Source organism: Falco cherrug, chromosome 10 (genome assembly GCF_023634085.1).
Source record: "Falco cherrug isolate bFalChe1 chromosome 10, bFalChe1.pri, whole genome shotgun sequence".
Lineage (NCBI taxonomy): Eukaryota > Metazoa > Chordata > Aves > Falconiformes > Falconidae > Falco > Falco cherrug.
The window spans coordinates 31,135,778-31,147,374 of record NC_073706.1 but is presented as its reverse complement, the minus strand read 5'-3'; the positions used below and the strand labels follow the sequence as shown (position 1 = coordinate 31,147,374).

The following is an 11,597-nucleotide window of genomic DNA, read 5'->3' as shown; positions in this document are numbered from 1 at the left end:
GCACGTGGCATTGCTTTCTTAGCTCTGCAGTAAATGACCTTGGCCTCTCTAGCAACTCGAGCCCCCTTTCCTAAGGCATCATCCCGCCAAGTAACAATAGCTCTTACGCCGTTACATATGTGATTTCCTCACTGCTTGGTCCATGAACTAGGGACATTTCCTTCTGTGCTCGGCTGCCTGCAAGCTTGGGGACGCCAGGCCCTTTCTCACTGCCCGCTGCAGCACTGGCATCAGTTAGCGGCGCCAGAATGGGGGAAAGGCTGCCCAGCACGGGGAGCTGCAGGCACGAGTTGCGAAGCTGCCCCCCGCCCCGCTGCCAGCAGCAATCCGCCAGCCAGGCAGATTGCCCGGTGCTGTGGTCGGGAAGGGCAGCGGGAAGCGCCGCGGGAATGCACCGGCTCAGGGCTCCCCACATCCAAAGGGGCTCTGGGAGGGACATCGCAAAGCTGGGTTTGTTCCTCCACCGAGCCTTAACGGCGAGCAAGTGACTGCCGGTGACGCGTCGCAGCGGCCAAGGCCACTGCGCGGAGCGCAGGGCGAGCGGTGCCGCTCCAGCGCCCGAGGAGCCCGAAGGACCCGCGCCAGCGGCCGGTGCGCGCGGGGCTCCGCGGGAGGTGGCGGCGGGGCGGGGCGGGCCGGCCCCCGTGACGCCAGGGGCGGGGCCGCCGCGGGCCAACGGGCACAGGGCGGCGCTGCACCGCCCCGCGGGGGCGGCGGGAGGAAGCGGCGCGGCGGCGGCGCGGGGCGATGCGGGCGGCGGCGGCGGCGGCGGCGGCGGGGGGCCCGGGCCCGGGCGCGGCGGCGGGCAGCGGCGCCTGCCTCCTGCTGCTGGCGGCGGCGCTGGCGGCGGCGCTGGCGCTGGTGGTGCGGCAGCTGCTGAAGCAGCGGCGGCCGCCCGGCTTCCCGCCCGGTCCCCGGGGGCTGCCCCTCGTCGGCAACATCCACGCCCTGGGCGCGGAGCAGCCGCACGTCTACATGCGGCGGCAGAGCCAGATCCACGGGCAGGTACCGCCGCGCCGGCGGCGTCTGCCGCCTCCCCGGGGGCCCCGGAGCGGGAGCGGGGCGGGCTCGGCGCGGGGGCCGGGCGGCACGGGCAGGGGCAGCCTGGCGGGCGCTGTCCCCGGCCCGCGATCCCGGGGCTGCCGCGGAGCCCGGCCCCGCAGCGGCAGCACGGTGCGGCCGGCGGGGAGGAGCGGTCCCGGCCCCGGCTCGCAGAGGCCGCCCCGCCGGGGGAGCGGCGGCCCCGTGAGCGGAGCCCCCCGCCGGCTGGCGGGAGCGGGGCGAGGGGCCCGGGGCCGGCCGGTGCCCGAGCGCAAGGCGCGGGCAGAACCGTGCAAGCGGCGGCGGGGAAACGCGTGTCGCTTCGCCGGTGTCTCGCTGGGGGTGCGGGCGGAGCGGAGCCGCCAGCGTGACGGGCTCCCGCGGGCGGCTGGTGTTCGGGGCGGCCCGTTCGGGGCACGGTTGGGCTGCCAGGGACGGTCACTCGCCAGCGGCGTCCCGCACGTCTTGGACACGCCAAGACGGCTTAAAACTAACGAAGTTACAGCAGCCAAATAGCAGGGACTTGGCTAATGCAACGTTGTCGCTGAAAACGCGTTGCTTCAAAGTATCTTCAGTGAGATGTTTGGAATACCGGCAGTCTGTTAAAATAACTATGTAAGAATGGATTTTTTCCTTTTCCCCATATTTTCTTATACATCAGATGTCTCTTCTCATCAGCCAGTTTCAAGCAACCAGTCTATTGTTAGAAGCTTCATAACAGTTAAACCCAAACTAGATCCCGCAGGGAAAGGCAGGCAGGTATTAGCATTTCTACGTGTGTATGTGTGCACGTACATAAACACACACGCACTGAGGTTACGCTTTGGTAGCAGCTGGTGGGTGAGCACGGACACCCTTTGGCGTGCCTGTACATCTCCAGGCTATGTGTATCACCTGTGGTGTTTTACTTCACAGGATTTTCACTGGAGGGCTGTGAAAGACTGTGCTTTGTGTCCAACAAACGATGTGTTGTCTAGAAAATCACATCTTTCAAACTGCTAGAATTTTTTAAATATAACACCCCTAACAAGCAAATAAAACTGTTCCTAGAACTTAAGTCTGTCAAATGCTTTTGCCCAGATCATTTATGAAACTTACAGGAGAAACAGTCTTGTTCTGAATGACAAGCAAAGCAAAGTGCACAAATTAAAAGGATGCTAAATGGCAGAAACAAAAGGATTCATTTGTTTCATTTGGCAATAGAAAAAAGTAAATGTGTTTCAAGCAAAATACTAGGACAAATAGAATGGAAATAGGAAGGAAAATGTGTCATCCAATAAACTAAGCTTTCTACTTGCCTGGAATGCTTTATGTAGTTCCAGTCACCTGCTGTAAGAAAGGATCCTGCAGAATTGGAGGGAACTTGAAGGTGGCATCAGGATTTGGGGGGCTCTGAAAAAATACAATGAAAGGATTTAAAAAAAAAAAATCTATGACACTGGAAGAAAGATGAATAAGCTAAGATCAAGGTATAGAGAACTCACAAATGGTTTGTGGAAATATACCAGGAGTGCCTTGTCACATAACAAAGAAGAGCCATTATAACAGTGAAAATATCAAGTTCACTAAAACAAAATAGTCATAGAATCATAGAATCATTTAGGTTGGAAAAGACCTTTAAGATCAGAGTCCAACCATTAACCCAGGACTGCCAAGTCCACCACTAAACTGTGTCCCTAAGCGCCACAGCTACCTACACAGCTTTTAAACACTTCCAGGGATGGTGACTCAACCGCTTCCCTGGGCAGCCTGTTCCAATGCCTGGTAACATTTTCAGTGACAACCCAGCTGTCATAGAATGTATAATTACGCTAACATTATTTCATATTGTGGAGGTCAACAGCTCTGAGATGAAGGGAAAACTAGAGATTTATATAGGTAAAAATACAGATTTATAATGCTAAGAAAAGTGTGGAAAGGGATGTAGTATTTCAATCGAGTCTAGCCTCGGTTTAAATTTTTAAAACTTAGGTTAAGATTTTCATTTTGTTTATCCTGTATGTGCCCTCTGCAGGATGTATTGCAACTTTCTCCACAGCATCTAGTGCTAACCACCTCTGGAAATGGGAGATGGGACTAGCTGGGCTATGCTGTCATTTGTTGGCTGTCATCATGGCTCTCACTTCTATCACCTGGTGGTTCTTTGGGAGCCTGTGCAAAGTAAGCTGGTGTCCAGTTTCAGAGGTAGAAAGGACTGGGTGCAGCTTGGTTGTTTTCACAACTGACACCACTTCTGTATCTGCCGTTGTTGGAAGTCTTCGTAATACAAACTTGTAGCTTCAGTCATAGTGCCCTAAACCAAATTAAGCTGTTGGAATTTACCTTTACGCAGGCAGGGAGGAGGAGTAGCAAAGCTTACCTCCCTCCTGTGGAAACAGTCTGAGAAGATTAGGGAAGTAGACAAAATATGTACTTTATTTCTAATTCTTGTATAAAAACTATACCTTATATCTAATAAGGTTATGTTATAGACTTGTAAGTATATACTTATATCTACTAATGTTAGGGGACAGTACATTTTTTCTGAAAAACATACATTGTCGTACCAAACTCACATTTTTTTAATGACTAGGAAAGCATCCCCAGTCCTGACTTTGGAGAGCTGGTCACTTTAGGTGCACAGCAAGGCACAGAATGTAGCATGGGCTAATTTACTTTATCTTTTGACAGAGTAAGTTAGCTCACAACAGACTCTACTGTGTAACGCCACAATTGGATCACCTTTGGTTACCTGTATGCCCTGCTGAAGTTTATTCAAGTCTGTATTTTGCATTGATGTCAAGTGTTGTTTCACGTTTTCATTGTCTGTATTTTGCATTGATGTTAAGTCTTGTTTCACGTTTTCATTACTTGTTTTTATTAATTTTCATTATTTGTTCTTAAGTTTTGGTTGTAATAGCATTTTTACAATTTCTGTGGGTTTTTCCCCCTCAAAAGATCTTCAGTCTTGATCTGGGAGGTATATCTGCTATTGTACTGAACGGCTATGATGCAGTAAAGGAATGCCTTGTTCATCAAAGTGAAATTTTTGCAGATAGACCATCTCTTCCCTTGTTTAAGAAGCTGACAAACATGGGAGGTAAGTGCTAATGTCTTATCTAAAAATGTAATTTTTGTCCAATAGATAGGTTTGTGATCACATGAAACATTTGCTTTAGCCATTTTCTCTACCTCTTTATCTCCTTCCACAAAATACTTGACGCTTCTTTAAAGATATTATTTGGAAAGAATTGTTACTCTCTGACTATGCTCCATAGCAAGATGTGTATAATTATTTGTCCTTTTAAATAATTTTATTATCTTATCTTACAGGGGAAAAAACCCCACTGCATAAAATACTGTGTTAAAATATTTTTTCAGGCTTACTGAACAGTAAATATGGAAGAGGATGGACAGAACATCGCAAATTAGCTGTAAATACTTTTCGAAATTTTGGATACGGACAAAGGTCCTTTGAACACAAAATTTCAGAGGAATCTATTTTTTTTCTTGATGCCATTGATACATACAAAGGCAGACCATTTGATCTTAAGCACTTGATAACAAATGCTGTTTCAAACATTACTAATTTGATTATTTTTGGAGAACGTTTTACATATGAAGATACTGAATTTCAGCACATGATTGAGATTTTTAGTGAAAATATTGAATTAGCTGCTAGTGCTTCTGTGTTTTTATATAATGCTTTTCCTTGGATCGGTATCTTGCCATTTGGGAAACACCAGCAGCTGTTTAAAAATGCAGCTGAAGTATATGACTTTCTTCAAGACCTTATTGAACGTGTCTCTGAAAATAGAAAGCCTCAGTCACCTCGACATTTTGTAGATGCATATTTAGATGAGATGGATTGCAATGAAAATGATCCAGAATCTACATATTCAAGAGAAAACTTAATTTTCTCTGTTGGAGAACTCATCATAGCTGGGACAGAAACCACAACAAATGTTTTAAGATGGGCAGTGTTATTTATGGCTCTTTATCCAAACATTCAAGGTAAGAACTTTGACATTTTGAGGAACTGATACACTTTCCTATTGCAAATTTAAAATGCTCTTTTAAAAATGATGCAGTGATCCATAGTTGTAACCAAAAAGGAAGGTTTGTATATTATTCTGTTGTATCATTTACCAAATATACTATAGACAGGGGTGGGAAGCTTATTTTATATGTACATGAAGAGGCTATCAAAAGTAAAGCATGATGATAAAAATCTTAGAATATTATTTTGTAAATAATTTTTATGAAGCATTAATAAAGTATTTCTAATATATTTAAATTTAGTGTTGTGAGGCATAATGTTGGTTGGCAGATGTACTAATCTGTGTAGTTAATAATAAATAGTAAGAAAATGCAATAAAATATGAAACTAATAAATTATATTAAAAATGCAAAACCACCAGCAAAATGTAAATCAGGTTGTAGTTAACAGTTTGGGTACAATTTTTTTTTCTCCTTAAGTGCCTCAATTCACAACAGATTTACATGTTATAGACATGTATATTCATACTTTTGGAAGAACAAAAATAGCACTTAAAAGTAAGAAAGATGTATTACCGTCATTTTGAAGAAAGACAGCAATAGATGTCTGAATGTCAGCCCGGATGTTTTGTGCAGAAGTTTGGATTTTAGAAGTGAACAGTCATTTTTTATTTTTTTTCCTGCCTCCACTTCCCTTTTCCTATCAAAGCCTTAGCAGTGCTTAGTTCAACTAGGAATTTTCAGTATTTGGAGAAAGAGCAGCCTGGATAACTTTGAAAGGTACTGCTGATACTTTGACCAAAGAATATTGCTCTAACATCAGTTTCACCACCATCATAATTTCAGAATGGGGATAACAGCACTGCCTGTAGCTAGAAGGCTGTTGAGATCTGAAGTTCTGCATAGGAACCAGATATCTTTATGTATGAAAGATTCCATTTTCTTCTTCTGGTAGTAGGTGCATGCCTCTATGACTTCTGATTTTCTCAGCTAGAATAATTTCTAATTCAAATCGGGTGGAAAAAGCGCAATTGTGTATCTATGTATCTGTTTTTAGATTTTAAAATATTGATCTATGTATCTATTATATTATCTAAAATTAGAGATCAAATTTTATATTTACATATAAGGTAAATACAGCTTTACTTGAAAAAAATGAAAATTGAAATATGATGATAAAGTACGTCAAAGCCTGACATGCTGTAAACCGAAAATCATTCTGCTTACACGAAGAAGCTGATGCCAAAACTCTTCTGTTGCTGCCATTATCGTTATTTTAAGTCTGCTATTCACTGAGCTCGTTAAAATATCTGGCTAAGCAAGTAGAACCAAAGTTCGCTTAAATATCTCCTGAGAGCCATAACCTCTTACTCAACTTTTCTAATTAGTTGATTAATTAATTGAACATGAGTTAACTGATTAAAGATTAAAAAATAGGAAAAATTTCTTCTAGGATTAAAAGGAAAATCTAATAGATTTGAGTTGTTAATTTTAAAAACTTTGAGGGATATATTTAAGAGAAATATGTAGCTTCAGCTCACTAAGTACAGCTAATAATTCTTTTGTAGAAGATTAAAACTGCAATTTCTACTTTTAACCAGTCAGTGTAATTCAGATGATTTAAAAAAAAGGTATAAAAAAATTAAATGTTGCTTTTATGCTTCTGAGCTCTACTAATTCATCTATGTGCTTTACATAGTGTAATAAGAAAAACTACCATAAAAGGAAACTGTTCAATAAAATGAAAAAAATATAATCCGATTTTATAGGTACTCAAGTTTTAGGATGCATATATACATTGTCCATATTTTAGTTAAAAATTTATTTGGTGCCATAATTAGTCACAAGGATATATTTACACTCTACATCATATAAAAACCCTGAATGCAGAAAGGTCCACTTAAAGTTTCTGATCAGTCTGTCCTGGCTCACAAACAATAGTCACATCTTAAAACAAGAACATCCTTTCTCCTGCTCTATTACGATCTGACCAAGATACTGTTTTTCAAAAAAGATCAAAAAAACTTTGTAGTTTTGTGTCTCCTATGCACTAGCTGATTTTGTAGAGATCCACTTACCTAAAATAATCTTCTCATCTCAGATCTTGTGATACAATGAGTTTGGATTCAAGATCAGTTCACCTGGATAAAAATAAAAATTACTGTTACCTTTATTTAGACTTTCTCTGTCCAAGTATTACAACACACACCGATACACCACTACATCACAGAATGTAGTTTAACTAAGCTGCTTTTCACCTCTTAATTTTGATGTGGAATGTTGTCACTTTAGGTTGAAAAACCTGGTGATTCTTCTGGTAGAATTTTTCTGCTATTGCCCAGATTTGCATTATTGGTTCCACATGAATTGTAGAAGTGTGACTTTATTTTACTTAGGAGCTCTTTGGCAGTTTCAGCAAAGAAAGTGTATCGGGAAAAAGATGAGACAGTTTTGAGTGCCTTTGAGATTATTTAAATAACCTGTGAATTTTATTTTTAAAATAGCTTAAAAAAACCCAGTGATTGGATTTGTTCCTTTTCAGTTAGATTCAGACTCTTGCCCCTCTTAAATCTTACAGTGTTGTATCAGATATTTTCATCTTAAGAGTGAATGATTTTACATTGTGACAATTCTGAAGAATCATAGCAGAATTAGACAACGGAAAGTTCAAGTGGCTAATTTCAGTCTTATCTGTGTTTACTCAAGTACTTAATGTATTTTATCTTTGCAGTCTTTTGCTTGTTCCTTTAGTTTTGAAGAGCTCCAGAAATAAAAATATACACAAGCAAAGCAAAGTATGTTAAACTACAATTTTACTGAGGATAATTACTTTTGAAATGAACATTACTGGTATAGATGCTAGTAACAATTCCTAGTAACAGGATAAGGAATATAGAATCTAAATTTTAAAGCTTATAAGCTACTACATTTTATGTAGGATATTTCATGTTTCAGTATCCTTTTAAAAATCTATATATGTTATAGCTTAAATAAAAAAAGAAATTATATTACACAATAAATATCAGCTTTTATTCATGTTCCTAACAGGGCAAGTTCAAAAAGAAATTGATTTAGTCATTGGCCCAAACAAAATGCCTGCCTTAGAAGAGAAATGCAAAATGCCATACACTGAGGCTGTTCTACATGAAGTACTAAGATTCTGTAATATAGTTCCACTAGGTATTTTTCATGCAACTTCCAAAGATACTGTTGTGCGTGGTTATTCTATTCCTGAAGGCACTACAGTCATTACAAACCTCTACTCTGTCCATTTTGATGAAAAATACTGGAGCAATCCAGAAGTGTTTTTTCCTGAGAGGTTTTTGGACAGCAGCGGGCAGTTTGTCAAGAAAGATGCATTTATTCCTTTTTCACTAGGTAAGTGATCTCTTCCACTGTTCCTTTTCATAAATCTAGAGAGGTATAACATATAAGCGATGGCAATAAATCGGGAATGGACAGACGGATGTAAAATATCCACAGTCTGATGAAACAGCTATTTTAAAGGTATTCAATATAATGCACTTTGGACATAATACATTTTAGCACAGTATCTTTTATATAGATGAGTTCGCTATTATATATAAGCTAGCAAAAAAGCATGATACCTTCTTATCTGAGGAGTCTATAGATTTTATATTATTGCAGTACATAAGTTGTATTTCTTTCATAATTAATAGTCCTTTGCTGCTACAGTCATTACATACAGGTGATTTACACAACCAGCTTTCAAATTGGAGCAGTTAGATCAGCACCAGAAATTGCAGACGTTATTCAGAACTAGCTTGGGGCTCAGCATGTATCACTTCATTCTGACCTGAGGAAATATTCTGGGAGTCCTAAATTATTATGGATTTGTCTTTTGATGCCTGTAAGAGTGGGTAATTTACCTTACATACAATTATCAACCTAAAAAATTAGGCGTTCCTTATAAACTAACTTCCAGGGCTACCTCTGCAGTCCATAGAAAGACATAGCCTTGTGTAGAGTGTGACTTAGTTTGCTCATCTGGGGTGCTCTTGCTCTGAAAAATAGGAGACAAGAGAAGACAATTGCCTTGGAATAGATACACTAGATCTAAATGGCCTGTTATGTTTGATGAAACCTACCTTTATTATGTTTCTTTTTGTCTGTTTGACCTTACCAGTTCCAGATGTTGTTATCCATTCACCTGTGTCTTCCACAACCACGTTTACTCACTGTAACTAGTAATGGGAACTAATGTTTAAAGTCATTATCCAGACTTGTTTCGAATCTTTCTACTTAGAAAGTTACAATATTTGCCAGGCAATAATGACTGGCAGTAGATGTAATTAAGAAAACAGTAGGGAACAAAGGCTGAAATTCACAGTATCATTTTTTAAAGACATCTTCTGTCTAGATTGGCACTTCAAGACAAGATAAAGGAGCTAATAGCTTATCTAAATAAATTTGACAGAATTAGTTACAATGCCATTTGTGTAGCGAGAGGAACAAGTTCTCTAAAATCTGTTTCTTGCTGTAAATTACCACCTATCCTCTCTTACAGAATGCTACCACCAAGTTCATACAGCTCCTCTTAGAACACAGAAATGACCATTCTTATTCGTAATAAGAGTGAAAATGTAATTGAACACATTTTAAGTCTTTTCAAAACCTTCTTTTCAATCCAGGAAGAAGACACTGTCTTGGAGAACAACTAGCTCGAATGGAAATGTTTTTGTTTTTTACTTCATTACTGCAACGATTTCACCTGTGTTTTCCTCATGGTGTGATTCCAGATCTCAAACCAAGATTAGGCATGACCTTACAACCACAGCCATACCTCATCTGTGCAGAAAGACGGTGAAGAGAAGCATCTAGATTGTCAGCTGGAGCACAATGCTTCAAGTTGCAGCAGAGGATCCCCTTTGCCTTCTATTTCTAAATGTGTTCATGCCAGAAAAACAAAGATTTGAAGGACTTGCAGATAAATTCTGACTGCACACATCTTAATAGCTTCTTTGTACTTGGTTTTCACAAAAAAAAACCCCTCAACCACAAACGTGAAACACATCCTGTGTTTAAAGCTCATGTTTTCACTCCAGAAGTCTCTTTTGAATCCAACTTCTGATTCAGCTTTTAAATACTTTATTACTTAACAGGCCATTTTACTTTGAGATGATATTTTTATAAACATGGAGAACATGGCTCAAAATGTTTATACTCCAACTCATGTGTGGAAATCTCATTTACGTTATTCCAGCTAAGCAGTTCTTTATAATTCTCCATTAAATTTACATAGCTAAAAAGGTTTTAAAGGTATCTAAATTTTTGTAACTCAGAATAAACTATATTTTCCAACCTTGGTAAACAAATTGTATATTTAAGCATTTTAATCCTTCCTTCTCCTTGCCCTATTATCCCAGTTGGTCGTAATTTTCTAGTGAATCAAAGAACTGTGTGAATTCACTTTTTAAGATCTTTTATGGCTTGCTTCTCATTTTGTAACGTGTTACTAAACAACAGTGTTCAATTATTGCCATACTCCCGACAATTGCAGCAATCTCTGTTGCCTCCCCACGCAAAGCGTTATGCAATGATTAAACTCTGCCTAAGACTAAGCCTACTTAGTCTACTAAGAATTAAGTTGACTTAGTCTACCAGACTAAAGTAGTCTGGAAAAAGCAGCATTTGTGTTACCAGAGACACATGCAACTATACTAGGAGTCAAGAAAATAAGCTGCTCGTGAGTTTGACAAGAGAAGAGACCTTTTGGGAAGGGAGAGTGGAATAGGGTAGAAGGAACATATTTTAAATGGATTTTAAGCAGAAGTTTTAGGCCTAACAGCCACTCTTGACTTCTTCCAGCTTCATTTTTTATTCCTGACAGCTATTGCTTTATGGTTATTAGTAGATAAAGATTTATGCACGCAGGCCCTGCAGGAGAACCTGATACTCTAAATATGATGTGTTTCGTCCCCACCACGCGAGAAGAAGTAAGGCCACAGGATACGGTTCAGAACAAAACACACACTCAGCCATTTAAGGACAGGGCTGAACATTAGACCTTGCTCTTCATACAGCTTATGCTTCAGTTTGGAGATGCAGGAAAGTTTAAAGGCAGTGATTGGGTGTTTTTCTGCTGACCTGACATTTTTCATCTTATACTGAGCAGAAAATACTTTCTTTGTTTTGAAACAGCAACAGAGAAGGATCAGACAGAGCTAATGCTAGCCCACTTACATCATAGCCTATTGACTCAAGATGCAGCTGGTCCAGGTCAGGTTACTGTGCCTGAGGGCAGTCAGACCCACATCTCCTGCAAAGAGCATCTCCAACACATGCAGAACTGGTGCTCTGAAGAAGGTGGGCAGGCTGCTGCTCTTGCTGAGTAACTGCCTTTCTGTAGAGAAGATATAAGATTCAGAAAGGAGAGGAAGGAGGTAAGCCTGACTGCTGTGCACTGGGCACACCATGAAAGCTGTGAATAAACCGCTCCTAAGACACTGGGGTTTAGGAGTCGATATTTTTTTGTTGTTTTTTTTTTTGCTGGATACCTGTGCAAGTAGACGTTGAGCGCTTGTGAAATGCTTAAGTAAAAATTGTGGCATCTACCA

At 40.8% G+C, this 11,597-nt stretch overlaps 1 protein-coding gene across 3 annotated transcripts; it reads left to right on the top strand.

Moving 5' to 3' along the window:
• Window positions 1-734: 734 nt before the first annotated feature.
• On the top strand, window positions 735-11,209 carry LOC102048327 (vitamin D 25-hydroxylase). 3 transcript variants are annotated; one of them, XM_055722449.1, is made up of 6 exons: window positions 906-1,005; window positions 3,056-3,201; window positions 3,979-4,120; window positions 4,402-5,034; window positions 8,068-8,397; window positions 9,672-11,209. In XM_055722449.1, the coding sequence occupies exons 2-6, from the start codon at window positions 3,112-3,114 to the stop codon at window positions 9,845-9,847; spliced, it is 1,371 nt and encodes a 456-aa protein (XP_055578424.1). In that variant the 5' UTR covers window positions 906-1,005; window positions 3,056-3,111; the 3' UTR covers window positions 9,848-11,209. The 3 variants fall into 3 exon arrangements, with proteins under 3 accessions (XP_055578423.1, XP_055578424.1, XP_027666344.1); XM_055722448.1 differs by lacking the exon at window positions 3,056-3,201 and having other exon boundaries at window positions 735-1,005; XM_027810543.2 differs by lacking the exons at window positions 906-1,005; window positions 3,056-3,201 and adding an exon at window positions 1,551-1,656.
• Window positions 11,210-11,597: the final 388 nt, after the last annotated feature.